General features: G+C 41.8%; 1 protein-coding gene across 1 annotated transcript in view; it reads left to right on the forward strand.

The window, feature by feature from the left end:
* Positions 1-17,869, forward strand: part of LOC102834369 (chromosome unknown open reading frame, human C10orf11) — a 1,226,642-nt gene extending 1,208,773 nt beyond the window's left edge. Inside the window, exon 6 of the mRNA XM_006835932.1 lies at positions 17,710-17,869. Within this exon, the coding sequence (XP_006835995.1) occupies positions 17,710-17,789 (80 nt within the window). The 3' untranslated portion in view covers positions 17,790-17,869. The remainder of the gene's footprint in view (positions 1-17,709) is intronic.
* Positions 17,870-18,434: the final 565 nt, after the last annotated feature.

Raw genomic sequence — 18,434 nt, forward strand, 5'->3', positions numbered from 1 at the left:
CTTTCTACTCCCGTAAAGATTTACACCCTCGGAAACCCTGTACAGGGTAGCTATGGGTCGGAACCGACTCGACGGCACTTCACAACAACAAAAGGGGATGAAAGGTGTCCTGGGGTGGTGCTGTGGGTTAATGCACCAGACTGCAAATCCGTTTGAACTACAAGGTCAGCAGTTCAAGGTCACTAGTTGCTCTTTGAAAACCCTATACAGGGTCGTTATGGTTCAGAACCGACTCGACAGCACTTAACAACAACAACAATGAGATGAAACTAAGTATATGTATTATTGAGAGAATTTGTCTGCAGCCAGACAATGATTGCAGAGACATGTTTATAGATACATGAACTGGAAACCTAATAGCAATACTTTTTTATCTACCTCGTATGCTGCACATGTGTATATGTGTGTGATTGTTTGAAAGGAAGTTAGGGGATGGGAAGTAGAAGATCAAGAAGTATAGACAGATAATATTTTGGCATTTGGCACTGGATTTGCTAGCGCTTTCTGAAACCACGGAGTTCTGGTTAATTTTATAAATATGTAATGCAAATTTCTTTCAGTTAGATCATATATCATGGGGCTCCTTTTGTCATAATTTTAGAGCAAGCAACTTAGAGTGTCCTGGAGTTAGGAGACAGTCTGGTAATATCAGTAAAGGAAAAGTTACTTTGGATGCTAAGAAGGACACGTATATGGAGGCTGCATCAATGGTCCAAGAAGGGAAGGTTCTTTCTACAATCCTTGCAGGGTTTGAATTATGACAAATCCAGATGAACTGGGTCTATTTCATTTTATCTAAGAGGCTCTTTTTAGTGCAGCTTGAAGGATATATATAATCTGAGCTGTGAACCACAGGGTGAGTGGTTCGAGACTATCAGCCGCTCTATGGGAGAAACATGAGACACTGCTCCCGCCAAGGTTCACAGTCTCTGAGGGCCCTAGACTAGGTTGCTGTGAGTCAGAACCCAAAAGACAGCACTTAACAAGAGCCAAAGGTCAGCATTTCCTAAATTGAAGAACTGAAGAAAAAAAATTAGCCTTAACTTGCAACATTGACAGATTGATTCCACGGACAAAATATTGAACGATGAAACAAGTGTCAAAAAAAGATAGAAGGTATCCACAGAGCCACTGAACCAACATTCAACCATTTTAAGAGGCAGCATATGATCAAGAACAGATGGTGCTGAAGAAAGAAAGTCCAAGGTACACTGAAGGTATTGGCAAGATTCAAGACTCCAAGAATTGGGAGAATGCAATTTGAAGTATTTCAACAAACCGATGCAGTGCTGGAGACTCACTAATCTATGCCAAGAAATTGAAGTGACAGCTTCCTGGCCAACTGATTTGAAGAGCTCCATCCATATTTGTGCCCACTACTAACAGAGATGACCCATGAGAATGTGGAAACCATTGAACAATATGTTACTATCACATGCAAGTAAGTTTGCTGAAAATAATTTAAAAACAACTACAGCAGGATATTGACAGGGAATTGCCAGAAACTCAAACTAGATTCAGGAGAAAATGTGGAACTAGAGATAGCATTGCTGACATTAAATGAATCTTGGCTGAAAGCAGAGACTACCAGAAAGATGTTTATTTGTGCTCTATTGATGATGCAAAGACTTTCCAACTGTGTGGATCATACCAGGCTGTATCAGAACACTGCAAATAATGGGTATTCCAGAACACTTGACTGTGCTCAAGAGAAACATGTACGTAGACCAAGAGGCAGTCACTTGAACAGAATAAAGGGATAACGAATGGTTTAAAATTAGGAAAGGTGTGCATCAGGGTTTTATTCTTTCACCATAGTTATTTAATCTGTATGCTGAGAAACTTGACTGTATGAAGAAGAGTGTGACATTTGGATTGGAGGAAGACTCATTAATAACTAACAATATAAAGATGATACAACCTTGGTTGTTGTAAATGAACAGGACTTAAAATACCGATAAGGATCCAAGACCACAGCCTTCACCACTGGACCAATAAATAGCATCATGATAGAGAAAAGATTGAAGTTGCCAAAGACTTCACTTTGCTAAGATCAACACTCAATGGAAGCAGCGGTCAAGAGCTCACGAGCAGAGATATCTGTTTGAGAATGAAGGTGCGCCTGACAGAAGCCATGGTATTGTCAATTGCCTTATATATGCCTATGAAACTTGGTAAGTAAGAGAAGACTGTACAAAAAATTCATGCATTTGAGTTATGATGCTGGAGAAGAATATTCAAAGTACCATGGATTGCCAGAAACAAACCAGTCTGTGTTGGAAAAAGTACAGAAGCCAGGATGATGACACTTTGTCATTATTTCAGATTGATTATGAGGGGGCTCAGTCCCTGAGAAGGATATCACGCTTGGTAAAATGGAGGCTCAGAATGAGCCTCCCAATGAGATGGATTGGCACAGTGGCAGCAATAGTGGTCTCAAGTGTAACAACTGTGAGCATGCCACAGGACCTGGCAGTGTTTGATTCTGTGGCACCTAACAAAAATAGACAAACACATATACACCTTTTTTTTAAAAAAGGAAACTTGTCTTTATTTCCAGTGAACCTCTTGAGAAATTTCAGGGTGCAGAACCAGATAGAGAGGTAGATGTTTCCTCCCCTTTTGCTGTGAGCTTTCTAATAGGTAAAGATCTGAAACCCAATGCAAATTTCTGCTTGAGAGCAAAGCCAAAATTCCTGTTCAAACTCGGCAGGAGGACCCCCACTGCTCTGATTTGTTCTTATGAGACTCTTCATTTTGGAGAAAAACTCTAAAAACTTTCTGGGAAATTTTCTTCTTATAGTTCATAAATCATGGTTTTCAGGTTCAGTTCATTTTTAGTTATACAAAAACTCTTTTATCATTTCTTCTGTTAATGTAATCTGCACATTACTAAATGTGGTTTAAACAAATAGTAAAGAGCTGGAACAAATTTTATTATTTTTATTTTAGGTACACTTTGTCTTCAGACTCCTTTTGGGGATAAAATAAAAACTCCATTTACTCAAGCTCAACACAGTCAATGAATTAGACTTTTCACTTCTTACTTTATATAGTACTGATTTTATAGGAACAGAAGCTAATATTATGGATTTTTCTAAATGAAAAAGTGGGTGAAGAGACCCATTTTGGTTTTCATAGCACAGAGTTACTTAAACTGTGGTCCTTTCCCACAGCAGTATCATGGTCACCTGACAACTACCAAAAAGACAACGTTCAATCCCATTCCAGACCTACTAAATCAAACCTTGGGACGAGGACCATCTGTCTTAACAAGTCCTCATTGTTTTTGATGTATGTGTTTTTAAGTGCTGTCGAGTCAGTTCCAACCCATAGCGACCCTGTATAGGGTTTCCAAGGAGCCAGCTGGTGAGCTTGAACCTCTGACCTTGCAGTTCAAATGGCTTTGAGGTCTGGTGCATTAACTCACAGCGCCACACCAGTACTCCTTTGATGTATAGGAGTACAATATATACCTTTGGCACTGTGGGTTAATGCACTGGACTGCAAAACTCAGTTTGAACCACAGGGTTGGTGGTTCAAACTCACCAGTTGCTTTTCAGAAACTCTATGGGTTGCTATGGGTCAGAACCGACTCAATGGCACTTTCCAACAAAAGCAACAAGGGACAACCCATGTACTTTGTCTCTCTATAATTATACAGCAATGTAGAGTGAATGCTCAGTTTCAGAAATAATATCCCAAAATCTTTACAGTTATAGCTAACCATTGTTAAAAACGCTTTGAGAACCTACCATGTCCTAGGCCTGATATTGCTAGATGAAAAGATGTCTCTGCCTTTCAAAGCTTGTATCAACAGGAGTCTTAAGATCTTGAGATCATTCAATTAGTGACCAGTCACTGGAGAAAGGTATCATGTTTGGTAAGGTGGAGGGTCAGAGTAAAAGAGGAAGACCCCCAGTGAAATGGATTGGCACAGTGGCAGCATCAATGGGCTCAAGCGTGGCAACAATTGTGAGGTTGGACCAGGACTGGGCAGTGTTTCATTCTGTTTTGCATAGGGTTGCTATGAGTCGGTACCCACTGGATGGCATCGAACAACAACAACCCCTTGCCCTCAGCTAAACTGGTTAAGGTGCCTTTGTTATGCTGTGAGTTAGGCATTAGTCAAGGTTGGACGTTCAAACCCACCAGCTGCTTCATGGGTGAAAGATGGGGCTGTCTGCACTAGTCTAGATTTACAGTCTTGCAAATCCTAAGGAGCTGTTCTGCTCTGTTGGAATCCACCCCATTGCAGTGGCTTGGGTTTGGTTGGATTCTAGTGATGGGTCAGTTGCAGAATTCTCACCATCCGCGTGGGAGGACCTGGGTTGTATTCTCAGCCAATGCACCCAACATATGATACTGGACAGGAGCTGAAGCTGGACTAAGAAGGAAAACTAAGATGAACTAGACAAAAAAGGCCTGGTGAGTTACTTCCCAAAAACCATCCAACGAGAAGGTCCAACCCCACTGTGCATGAAGTTGCCATGAATTAGGGGCCCACACAGTGGTTGTTGTTGTTATGTGCCGTGGAGTCGGTTCCGACTCATAGCGACTCTGTACAGGGTTCCCAAGGCTGCGTATCTTTACGGGAGCAGAAAGCCTCATCTTTCTCCCGTGGAACAGCTGGTAGTTTTGAACTGCTGACCTTGCGGTTCACAGCCGATTCGTAACCACTATGCTACCAGAGTTCCTTTTTGTAGACTGAGAGGTAGCATTTTCTTCTTCAAGTTTGATCAAAAGAGGTAATAAGAGGATGACCTTAATTAAGTACACTTCAATTTCTGCTGAATAAAAAGGTAAGGACCTTAATCACAACATGAGGGCCTACCTGTTAGCTTATTCAGATTTTTGAGTTTTAAAATTTGTATTAAAGCACATCTAACTTCAGACCTGGAAATAGTGCAATCTCCTTCATTGTAGATCTATAGTGGTTCTTAGTAACCCTGACATAAGCCTTTTGTAGTTAAGTGCTGTTGAGTCAGATCAGATTCACAGTGATCCTTATAAACACACAGAAACAGCTGTAGTCACGGTGATGTGTCTATGATAACAATGAAATCTAACTGAATGGAAAAACTCAAAAAGGTTTCCAGTTAATCATGAATTATTAAGATAAATTAATTTACTAAGACCCAGCATTCCTTAAGTGGCTAGCCAGTTACGTGACTGTTCTATTAGGTAAGTGTGAGGGAAGAAAACATTTGAGAATTATTTTCTGCTTGTTTCTCAAGGCCCTTGAGTGGCCTCTCAGCTAAAGCAGAGAGCAAAATCTGGACTTAGAAGTTCAGTGATTACAATTTTTTATTTATCCCCTAACTCAAAGCACGGGTCCCTAGAATTTTGAACCTTTAATATGGTTTTGGAGTCCTGGTGTGGCACTGAAGGAAAATGCACTGGACCTCAAGGTTGGTTTATACTACAGGGTCCCTGGTTCAAACCACACCAGACCTCACTCGATGGCACAGTGTGGTTTTAAAAGCACTGGTGGTGGTGGTTTTGTGCCGTGGAGTCGGTTCCAACTCACAGCGACCCTGCACAGGGATTCCAAGGCTGTAAACATTTATGGGAGCAGAAAGCCTCATCTTTCTCCTGTGGGACAGCTGGTAGTTTCAAATTGCTGACTTTGCAGTTTGCAGCCCAATTCATAACCACCATGCTACCAGAGCTTCTTAGTACATTTGAAGTCCCTACGAGTCTTGACTGCTTTCTCCCTTGTTGAGGCTCTCATTTGATGTTCCTTGTGTAACAACGTTGGTGACTAATGACGGTAGCTCAAACGATGCCCAACTTGATGATTTTGTTTTTATTTGGTCGTTTGTCTCATCTTTCTGATTAATCTGAGTCAGTTTAGACAATGGCTGTGTGATTTGTGTGGGTTGAGTACACACACAAAACACACTTTGTGCCCTTTATGGATCTAACAATTATTTTTTACTTTTGTTCCTCTGACTATCGAGTTATGGTTGGGGACTCCGGGCCATTCAGTGGTATTCTCTTTAGTCTGCTGTGGGGAATAAAAAGTCTTTTTCTAAGGAATGCAGGGGTATAGCTGTGCTTTTTAGTTTACATTTGATAAAGAAAATCAGCCCCTGAAACCGAGGTTGTAGAGCCCCATTTCTAGAAAGCCTTCAGCACCGATTGAGCAAACATGACATATTGATCACTACAAAACATATTGATCACTGTAATTGGCGACCAAAAGGTGCAGTGTGGCTTTAATGACCCTCCTTGAATAGTTGCCTTCATTTATTATTTAAAAAAAAAAAAAGAAAGAAAGAAAGCTGCTTTATTTTCTAAATTCTTGCTGCCCTCTAGTGGTAATGCTCCTGAGTTAAGATTGAAGGTGAAAAAGATAAAAAGATGAATGTGGAGATCCTGTAGGAATGAATGGTGGTTAAGGTGCAGAGATTTTCACGCCTTGTTTTCTTCCTCCTGACTGATAGGTTTCTTAGTTCCCCAATCAAAAAGTTAAAATAATACAATGAAGCCACGCAACTTGGACAACTCTCCGTATGACTGACAGCTTGGTTTATGTGACATCCATCAGTGGGGAGTACTTCGTAAATCTTGACTGATTTGCATCCCATCTTGGCATGCACTTTGGAATCCAGCCCATCTTCAATCCATTAAGCTGCACTTAGAATACAAATATGGGCGAGAGAGGAATGATCCTCATACCAAACTGGCCCTTCAAATCTCAAGTTTCTTCCAGTGACAAGGCAGTAAGAAGGAGTCTGAGCTAGGCTGTTGGGGGTCTTTGATGCACTTGGGTAATCCTCCTGCCACCCTGGTACAAGTACTTCCTAGTTGCTGTTGTGAAGTACCAGTGAGTCGGTTTCAACCCATAGCGACCCTGTATAGGGTTTCTGAGGAGCAGCTGGTGAGCTTGAACTGCTGACCTTGCAGTTCAGCCGGCTTTGCAGTTGACGCATTAGCCTACAGAGCCACACCAGGACTCTAAGTGATTTCATAGGAATGTAAAATAAATTATTTGTTTAGGAAGTCAGAGTAAAAATTCCTTTCTGGCGTAATTTTTGACTAGGGAAATTTTTGTATCTGAGAAGATAAAGTAGAATTTGGATTGCTAAGATTTAATTTTTGTTTGGGAGGAATAGGTGAGAAGTGTTGGAGCTAAGAAGTATTTATTACGGAGTTTGATCACGTGTTTGTAGTATGTTCCTATTTGATTGAAATATAACTTGTATAGGGATAAAAAGCAATCGTTTTAGTTCAAGATACAGAACTAGTAAACCCACTCTGATTCCTGGGACTTTGTCCCACAGATCTCTGCCCACCCTTCACTATTCTCCAGTACAAAAACATAAAAAATTAACCACCATCTGAGGAAAAGCATGCTGTTTCTGTTCCACGGTTCACATAATGGAAACATCTGTTGCCAGTGGATCCACCAAATATGTGGATCCACCAAATATGTGGATCCACCAAATATGTGGATCCACCAAATATGTGATTGACAAGTTAAGGGCTGGTCCAGTCAGGCCTGCAGCCGGAATGCAGGGATCAGAACATCAGGACAGAACACTAGAGCTTGTTAGTAAGGGTCTATTCCAACAGTATAGTTTTTCCTCCGATTTGGATCCACTTTGCCATTTCTTTTTTTCTGTCCTGTCTTGCCCATCTCTCTTCTTTTAAGATGATGAACCTCATCTCAGCTGCCCTGAGAGCTTGAAATGTATTTTACACAAGCTCCGGTTGCTCACACACCAACTTGTCTCTCCTTATTCCCGTGAACACACCTACAGCTTCTCCATTCTGAGAAGCAAGTGTCTTGGATTTCTATTCCTATCACCTTCAGCACAGATTTTGCCAAGATCCTTTCCCTCCTGACTGGTTTTCTTCCCTGACATTTTCTTGCATACACACACACACACACACACACACACACGGGTGAGACTTGATAAGGTCCAGCATTTGTCTAAGCAAACTCCATCATCTGTTCTCTCTCAGTGGAAACTTTCACTTCCCACCAGAGAGGCCTCATTGGCAAGGTCTGAGCACTGGGGCCAAATGCCTTTTTCAACTAGTATATATTAACCATTTGTACAAACCGGGAATTTCAACTCCTGATTAGGTGGTCATTCTATGTTTTCTGACTGGTGTCGGGTAGAAAGTTGTGAGAGTGTCATAATCCTACCATTTGGAGTCCCTCATGCACCTAGATTATTCACTCCTGCCTTATATATTCTTTACTGTCAGAACAGAAGAAAAGATAGACTTTTATACTACGTTTATGCTAAACATGGCTGATAGACACAATCAACTCAAAATAAAACTGACAAAAGCTAAACTTGGATGTAATAAAATTCATTATAGATGAAAAACTTGCTAATTATTGATCTCTTATTAGTATGTTGAAAACCACACAAATCTATGGGAAAGAATGAAGCTTGTTAAAAATAATGAAAAAAAAATTGAAATGAACTAAAATGACACTCAATAAAATTTATTGATTAAACTGAAAGAAGATCCAAGTCTTCCCGTTACAATTTTGATCTGGAAATATTTATCCAGGTAAATGCAAACTTGTAAAAACAATGACTGAAAAAGAAAAGCTACAATTGGTAAAATCTTGTATTTGGCAAAACTTGATTGAGGAACTAAACAGAATGTAAAATTTATAAGGCAAAGAATTGCTTCCATGAAAATAAATTCAATATACTAGAAATGAAACTGGTAAAAATAGAAATAGTTTAACACTGCATTTGAAAAATTGATGAAAAAATTAACTTGGTTAAATGGAGATTGTTCTGCATATTGAGTGATTGCTCCAAATGTTTACACTTATAAACCTAGAGTTAAAATGCCAGAATTCAGTTCAGTTGTCCTTCACTGCACAAGTTCAGGGTCAGTGTGTCAGAGTATCTGTAAATGTTTTGTATGTTGTTGTTGTTAAGTGCTGTCCAGTTGGTTCCAACCCATAATGACCCTGTATTGGTTTTTTTTTTTTTGAACTGGTTGGTGAGTTTGAAGTGTCTGTTTTGCAGTTAGCAGTCCAGTGCTTATCCCACTGATACCAGAACTCCTGGGCAATCAAATGAGACACTGCGTGGCCCTACACTGCCCTCACACCTGAGGTTACATTTGAGCCCATTGTTGCTGCTCCTGTACCCATCTATGTCCTTGGGGTGGGGGGGTCTCCCTCTTTTTCGCTGACTCTCCACTTTACTAAGCATGTTGTCCTTGTCCAGGGACTGGTCCCTTCTGATAATTGGTCCAAACAAAGTATGAAAGACAAAGTCTGACTCTCTTGACTTCTAAGGAGTCTTCCAACACAGATTTGTTTTTCTAGCAGTCCATGGTACCTTTAATTTGCCCTACACAAAATTGATAAATACATCCATTCTTCTATGGTCTTCCTTATTCATTTTCCAACTTTCACATGCTTATGAAGCTATTACTCAGTCAGACACACCTTAGTCCTCAAATTAACATCTTTGTTGTTTAACACTTTAAAGAGATCAAGTGCAGATTTGCCTGGTGCAATAATATGTCGTCTAATTTCTTGACAGTGGCTTCCATGAGTGTTGATGGTAGATCCAAGCAAAATGAAGTCTTTGGCAACTTCATTCTTTTCTCCATTTATCATGATGTTATGTATTGGTCCAGTAATGAGGATTTTTGTTTTCTTTACCTTGAGGTATAACCCATACTGAAGGTTGTGGTCTTTAATTAGTAAGTATTTGAAGTCCTATTTGCTTTCCGCAAGCAAGTTGCATCATCTGCAGATTGCAGGCTTTTATAATAAAGGAGAAATGTTCCTTTCTGTAGTCATTTGGGAGACTTGGCGCCAATTCTCGGGCAGCATGATGGTGGTGTTAAATGCCACTGAGTCAGTTCAAACTGGCAGCAACCCTGTATGGGGTTTCCACGGAGTGGTTGGTAGATTTGAACTGCCATCCTTGCAGTTATCAGTCCAGTGCTTACCCTACAGCACCATACCTGTACTCCTGAGCAGTATCATGGTTGTGGTTATTGCCCTCAGCATGGTATGACGTGGTTATTTTAAGAATAGAGGTCTCAGGGTCCCAAGGGTAAGAACAGGAACACCTCTGGCCAGTTTAGGTTGGATTCACCATGATCTGAAGTGCCTTTAAACGTGGGGCAAACTAGGGCCCCATTCCAACCCGGGATGCAGGTTGCTCACCTAGACACTTGCCTGACTTTAGTCCTCATGGAGAAGAAGTCTGCCTTTATTCTCTGCCTTCTCCACCCTCTCTTAGGTAAGGCAGAGAGTCTTTCTCCATTCTCTTATCCAACCTGAGACATCTCAGATGAGCTCAGAGGTGGCAGAAAAATAGACAAGGAATGAAGAGCTCTGTCCTCCTTACACGTAAATGGCCGTAAAGTAACCCCTGCCTTTAAGACCTTGGTGAAGTCTCTCCTCTGTTTGCTTTGGCATGTAAGTAGCTTACACATTAAGGCGGGTGTTCTGCTAGGAACCTGTAATTCTACAGACTTGGCTAAACCATGTGTGATAACAGCAGAACTGATTAACACAATGGCACACACTGACCTCAGGGTATAGCTCCAGCCACTTCACAAGATCATAAAACATATGAGTGTTTATTCCTTTGTAATTCCCAGTTTACTCACAGCCCACACTAGCACAGACTGAGGAGTGTGCTTTCTGGCAAGGTCCCTTTCCCACGTACCATGCTTGCAGCTCTTAAGGCTGCCTGATAACACTCCACTCATTTCTCATTCCAACCCCAAGCATTGTGATGTCTTTGTTTTTTGTGGGACAGAAGTGTTCAACCTAAAAATAGTACTGGCGCTTCAAGAACTGAACTATTTGCCTTCTGCAGGTGTGGTGTTAAAGAATAAGCACTCGATCTCAAGGCTGGTTTGAACTTTAAGATTGGTGGCTCAAAGTAACCAGTTGCTTCTCGAAATTGTATGGGCTTAGCTATGAGTTGGAACTGACTAGACGGCACTTAAAATAAAGTAATATTCTGAATATATTTCCGAAGTTTTTCAGGCATGTGAAGTTATACCAGAGGTTAAAATATGAACAGTGATTAATATGTCCAACTGTTTGGATTTTGTTTAAATTTTATATGCATTTTTGTTAAGTGTCATTAAGTGATTTCTGACTCAGAATAACCCTGTATAGGTTTTCTGAGGAATGGCTGATGAGTTTGCAGCACAGACCTGGTAGTCCAAACTCATCTTGAAATCCAGCGCTTATCGCACAGTGCCACAGCACACATAGTAATTTTAATATTACTTCATATCTGTATTCGTAAAATATGTATTGTTTTTAAGTGCTGTTAAATTGGTTCTGACTTATAATGACCCTCTTCAGGGTTTCCATGGAGCAGCTGGTGGGTGTTAATTTTAAGATCGCAGTGCAGAGCTGATCTCACAACAACACACCAGGAGCCTAGGACTTGTTCCTTATTATTGTCTAATCCTAAGATCCTGTGGTGGTGGTAAAGTGCTGTGGAGCTAGTTCGGACATACAGCAACCCTGCCTAGGGTTTGTGAGATCTTTAAGTCGTTGCGGAAGCAGACAGCCTCATTCATCTTTCTCCCATGGAGTGGCTGGCAGATTTGAACCATGGACCTTGTGGTTCTCATTCCAGTGCCGTCCTAGTGATCATGAAGTGGTCAAAATCTATTTGTACATAGCTACATTGGCACTGAAGGATCAGCACTAGACTGTTAACCACAAGGTCAATGGTTCAAACCCACCAGCCACTCCTTAGAAACCTTATACAATGACACTGTGAGTTGAAATTAACTCGATAGCACTTAAGAAAATACTGACTCAATGCTCACTCACTCACATGATGACTGACCCAAACTAGCTTTTCTAATATTAAAATCAACACTTTAATTTTTCTCTCACAATTTTGTGTGCATTATTCCAAACTGTACTTTATCAAGTAAGCTTGTGTACTTATCTGTACTAATTTTATTTTGCTTTCACAACCAAGACAGTAATCATTAATGCCAATGGTTAATCTTTAGTTCTGTTGAATGTGGAGTTAGGTAGGAGAATTGGGCAAGTGTTAAAGCTAGTTAGTGGTAGCATTTTGCAGGTCTCAGGGAGTCCTGGTGTGGCACTATGGGTTAATGTCCCAGACTGCAAAGCTGTTTGAACAGCAAGGTTGGCAGTTCAAGCTCACCAGCTGTTCCTCGGAAACCCTAGACACGGTTGCTATGGGTTGGAACCCAACTGAACGGCACTTAACAACAAGAGAAGTTAATGGAAACTTTATCCTGGGGGATTTCAAAAACCCGGAGAACTCCTGCTCTGCCCACTGCTCCATTCTGGTGATAATAGCCTGGAGAGGTTTAAAAAACTAATTAAGTGCAAATCAAATTTTTGATCAACTGCCCATTAGATTTGCATCCTAATCAGGAAATATTGGACTTGACCCCTTTATCTTTACAAGGGAAACATTAAAAAATATACTAAATATCTCTCTCAGAACTAAAATGTATTTCTGGGATTCTCTGGCCCCTTTCCTCATTTTATAAATGTGGAAAGTAGCCCATTGAGAGAAAGCAATGCATTCATGGCCACGCAACAAGTTAAGGGCACAGTTGGATTTGCAAATAGTAAAAGGCAGGGGAAGAAAGACCCAAGAGATTGTTCAGATGCAGCCGAAAGTATCTGGGCCAGCAGGAGATGGGTTGTTGTTTGTGCCGTGGAGTCGGTTCCGACTCATAGCGACCCTGTACAGGGTTTCTGAGGCTGTAAATCTTTACAGGAGCAGAAAGCCTCATCTTCCTCCTGCTGAACAGCTGGTAGTTTAGAACTGCTGACCTTGTGGTTCGCAGGCCAATTCTATACTAAGGTTTCCTCCGATTCAAGTACCTGGTACTGATCTGCCAACACCATCTAGCACCTAAGAAGAGAAGATGATTCTCACCCCCATGGGCCATCCCCCAGGCCCTAACTTAACCTACATAATTAGAATATGCATTCCAGAAGGGGAATGGATTCACAAGATGAGATGTCTCTTTAAAACACATTCTTCCCAATACTTCCTACCCCACCCCACCCTAATCACAGTTCTAAGTGCTTATGGCATGGGAAAGCTGACTGTTTAAGAGATCTTATGAGTCTCATTTTGAGGAGAGGTTTTCCCCGGGAGTTGCATGCTGCCATCTCTCAGACCACAAACAGAGAACCCCACGCACGCTAACTGTTGCAGTCAGCCTGGTGTACTGCAAGCTGGATCCGCTGATGATGGCCAAAGCCAGCGATTTTAATTAAAAACACTACATATGCCGTTAAATACATTGTTCTCCCACCAGTCCCCAGACACTCAAGTTTGAGGAGATACAAACAAGGGAATCCAGTACAGATGTGCAGGGAAAACATTGCCTACTGAGTCACAACCAGTGGGCTCTCAGATTCCAGCCTGGGAGGGCCTCCCCATCACAGCATTCTTCATAAGCAAACAGCTCTGTCATTTTCAGTTTACCACAGTTGCCATCACTGGAGAAGGAGCGCCATGGGGAGCCCAGAGGAGAGACAGACACAGTATCACCTCACTTAATTTATTAAGCACAGCCTAGTATTTTTACAGATAACCTTCATGATTAAAGTTCCAGGGCCACACATAGAATGATACCTTCCTTCCTGCCCTTTTGTTAATGTATTTTACTTTAAGAAACAAAAACTAAACAAACACGCAAGAACCTATTTTGGGGACAATCACATGCTAACGGTGGGAATCTTCCCAGATACAACACTTGCTTGACATAAGCAATTTTAAGCTGTTGGAACACAAAAAACTCAGCAACTCTTAACTGGACCATTTTTGTCCCCAAGGTAGCACTGACTGCTGGCTTTCATTTTCATTGTGTCTACTTTAAGTGGCCCTCAGATGGACCCAGGCCTCTCCTTTAAGGAATTCAATCAAAATGACATCTCCTCATACCTTTGGCATTCTGATCCCCTCAGGTAGTTATCAATGAGACAGAGCGCCCCCTTCTGCAAAGTCCAAATTTAGCGTGACTGGAGTTCGCCTTAAGCCACTTATAGGCTGCTTCAGCCATCTTCTCAGACCCAACAGGGCTGCCAGAAGTTTACTAGCCTGCAGAATTTTGTAATAAAATCTGAGGAGAAATTCCCTGCAGGAGCGGGAGAAGACCCCAAGTGCAAAGGAATGATGTCAGCTTTTGTTAGAGCGACAGGCAGTGTTAGAATAGACTTGGCATAATATGGCGCTGGTATCTCTGTCAGCATCTCTGTTTTCTGTCACCACACACAATCCTGGGCCTGTCTGGAGTCCTCACAGTGTCTCTTCAGATCAGGCCATTGCCAGCCTAGAGACCCGTTCTGTCCCCTACCACACAGCCCCTTTGTTTGAAGTCTGCCCTTTTGTCATTAATGTACTTGATGTCTATTTAAGTCTGACGGTGAATGCAGTATCTGTTTTCCCGTCAAGAGATCACTGACAATATTAATACCTCATGTCCTTGCTCATTTTCCAAGCGCTGACACCTAGCCACAGTCTCCTGCATTCATCACGCAGTCTTCTCTCACCAGGATGTCTATAAACATTCTTGCTGGCAGGCCCAAGGAAACAGGGCAGGCCTTTAAAATAGCCTTTTGTCAATGCCGACCAGAAGGAAAGACTCAGAAATGGGGCTGCTAAAACTCACCCTCTATTTCATACGGTTTATATTCTAGGAGTAGCTAGTCAGTTTTAAGTTGATACTTGCTGTCCAGGTTGTGTCTTAGGGAGATCAAGAGTTGGTGTGAATGAAGAGAGGTTAGAAAATGGAAACGCAATCCCTGAACACACTGGAGAGAACACACCCATTGCTGTGGGGTATGTTTGTATGTGTATTTCTGCTTTTCATTCTTTTACTCAAGAGAAGGACTGTGTTCTTTATGGTATCAGACAGCCCTATCCATTTCTTTTTATAAAAATGCATGCTTTCCTGGTGCTGTAGCAAGAAATTAACATCCCTCGGCTCCAACCTTCCAGATTCTTGAGAGTTTATTTGAAACCATTATGTTTTAAGGACGTCCCTCGTAGCGTAGTGGTTACGAATCGGACTGCGAACCTTAAGGTCAGCGGTTCGAAACTACCAGCCGCTCCGCGGGAGAAAGATGAGGCTTTCTACTCCCGTAAAGATTTACACCCTCGGAAACCCTGTACAGGGTCGCTATGGGTCGGACCCGACTCGATGGCACTCAACAACAACAACAACTCGTGGATTTTCAGAAACTTAGACATTCCTGTCTAGGCTGTAGGAGATGCTGTGCACCAGGTATAGAAGATCCCAGCAATGGTGATAATGTGAATGCTACAGAATTCAGCATCATGAAGGGAACAACTCAGAGCCAACAGCTACTAAAAATAGCTGGTGACCCAGAAGAATCTCCTTGAACTTACATCCAAGCCCAATAGTGTGGCACTGTGGGATAAGCACTGGACTACTAACTGCTAGGTTGGTGGTTCAACCCACCAGCTGCTCCTCAGAAACCCTATGGAGGGTCACTCTGAGTCTAAACCGACTCGACAGCGCATAACTAGACTAGAAGCCAGAAATTGTTAAGTAGGAGCCAAGCATCAAAGAAGTCCAAGGGAGCAGAGTGGTCCACTCTATGGAAGGTTGTTGTTGTTGCTGTTGCTACAAGTGCTGTCGAGTTGTTTCTGACTCTTAACCACCCTGTATAAGGTTTCTGAGACTGTCAATCTTTGCAGGAGCAGAAAGCCTCATCGTTCTCCCATGGAACAACTGGTGGGCTCTAACTGCTGACCTTGTGGTTCTGAGTCCAGCACTTACTCTACAGAACCACCACACTCCCTGGAAATATGGCAGGAGGAAAAAAAAATAGTCATAGAAGCTACTTTATCCTTTCCCTGTTGAAAATCCTCAATCTTTGTTTAAGAAAAGGGTTTAAAGTTTTGAGATGTAGAAACATTTTTTTTTTTTCCAATCTCACATATATGACAAAGTATATTGATTGCTTAGAATTTCTGCGTGAGGAACCTAGGCAATTCCAAGTGCTAATGTATCCTAAATTAACAATAAATCGTACTTCTTGTTTCACACTATCAAACTGAAGGGAAAAATAATTATGCAGATAGTTAGCTTATTTTCATATGCAGATTTGTGGTTCCTGAATTACTGTTTTACAGACATTTCTTTGTTTTCCTCTAGTTGTCTACAAATACTTCATAAACTCAAATCCTGCTAGTAATGAGAACTCTGCGACTGAATTTGATATTAGTTTTTCTAAAATTAGAAGAAAAGGAAAAGTCAGGTGACGAACAGCAAACTAAAGTTAAAAATATTTTCTTGGAGAAACCGATTTTTCCTTAATTCGACCAAGACTTCACAAGAGCTATGGCGGGTGATTTCTTTTGGGTGTTTAGAATAAATACTGACTTTATTCTAAAAAGTCTGACCACATACTAGAGAAAGTTTTCATACTGAAGGCCTCCTACAGTCTCCTTCCATGAGAGCAAAGCTGTACAAGAGCTACAAGCTTATTTAAAATGAAAGTGAAGCTAGATATCAAATGCTTTCTAATATGAGAAAAGAGTTTAAGAAGCTGGGAGCTTAAGATGCTGGGAGCTCTTGTTACCTTCCACTTAGCATTTTGTCAACGTCACCTTCTTAATCATCAACCATGCGTTCAATGTCTTCCAGAATTTGAAGGTTGTCTCTGGAATATAACTGATTGATTGCTGTTGTTTTTAAGTCAGTTCCAACACATAGCAACCCTGAATAGGGTTTCCAAGGAGTGGCTGGTGATCTTGAACCACTGACCTTGCAGTTCAGATCGATATTACACTCCACACCAGGACTTCAAATTCATCGCAAATCTGGGAAGATTGCTCCACGCCCTTTGCTTGAATTGGGTCCATCTTTGGACTTATAATGACTGGCTAGGGTTAGTACAAGTGCTCTTTTGGGTTTCCAAGGCTGAATCTTTACAGAAGTAGGCTGCCCCAGCATCTCCTGTGAAGCACTGAATGGGCTTCAACTGCTGATCTTTTGACTAGCAGCCCACCATTTAATCACTCTGCCATTAGGTCTCATTGGGTTATCATTATGCTCTTAATTTTTGTATTTAGTGTAGTGGTTACGAGTTGGGCTGCTAACCTCAAGGTTAGCAGTTCAAAACTACCAGTGGTTCTGCAGGAGACTGATGAGGCTTTCGGCTCCCGTAAAGATTTATAGCCTCGGAAACTCTGTACAGGGTCACTATGAGTCGGAACTGACTCCACAGCACATAACCACACCACCACCATCAGAGTCCTGGTATGGCACGGAGGGTTAACACACTCAACTGCAAGGATGGGTTGAACCTCAAGGTCGGTGGTTCAAACTCATCAGTTGCTCCTAGGAAACCCGATACAGGATCACTATGGGTTGGAACTGACTCAACGGCATTGAACCACATGGGAACCTAGAAGGAGGAGGGCTGTATGCTGTATTTTGGGGAGTAATTGGTCAACTCAGAAAAGTCACAAAAATGTGGAGGAGAAATCTGCAGAACACATCATTCCTAGGAGCATAGAGGTAGTGCTCTAATGACTGGAGGGTAACGTTTATCACATGAAGGGAGAGTTCTTCCTCCTGGCACTTTGTGCATCTTCCGTCATGCATTGGTCAGGTATCATTCCTGCTTTGTAGCACCAATGTTTCATTGCTGGACTAATGTACCGCCTGTAACCACGTCTTTCTTTTCATTTGTAGGTGTTCTGGGGAAGTGTCACTACGTTTACTGTGGGAAAAACTCCGAGGGCAACAGGTTCATCCGAGATGACCAACTGTGAAGCCAGTTCTGAAGTCACATTCTGTAATTTCATGGGAATGAAAATAAAGTGGAAAACAAAAATAAAAGGCTAAAGAAAAATGCATGGCCTAGACTGCATCTCTATGTAAACACAATGTCGTCAGCTTTTGGTACCCTCTGCTGACTTTGACACGTCTGTCAAGGTCATGCTTCTATCTTCTACTGAGTGATCACAGAGAGACTGACAGAGTTGCCCTTAAGAAGGTCTCATCCACCAGGGTGGCAGACAGAGACGGCGAAGTACCAAGCCTGACAGGATGAACACCATGATAGATTACCTGGACAGTCCACTGCGCATGGGGAGCAAAGGTCACACCTGGGGCCTCCCAGAGCATGCTCAGTTGACTCCAGTCAAGTCTTCAGCTTGCCTATTGAGAGACAGCACTCTGATACCATCGTGCTGTGGGCTGATTTTAACTCAAATAGTCACAGTTTAGGGAAAGACGGCTCTCCCTTCATCTTCTTAAATTTTATTCTTCTAGTTAGCACATGCATATCATATCCACCCCTCCCCCGTGCCCCCTATCACAGTCAGTCCATTTAATTGTGTAGTTTCTCTGAGAACACAAGGTATAAATTCTCAGCTGGGTCACATGATATAACCAGCATTGTTACGATTTCTATA

The sequence above is a fragment of the Chrysochloris asiatica genome, unplaced genomic scaffold (assembly GCF_000296735.1).
Source record: "Chrysochloris asiatica unplaced genomic scaffold, ChrAsi1.0 scaffold00020, whole genome shotgun sequence".
In the NCBI taxonomy this organism is placed as follows: Eukaryota; Metazoa; Chordata; class Mammalia; order Afrosoricida; family Chrysochloridae; genus Chrysochloris; species Chrysochloris asiatica.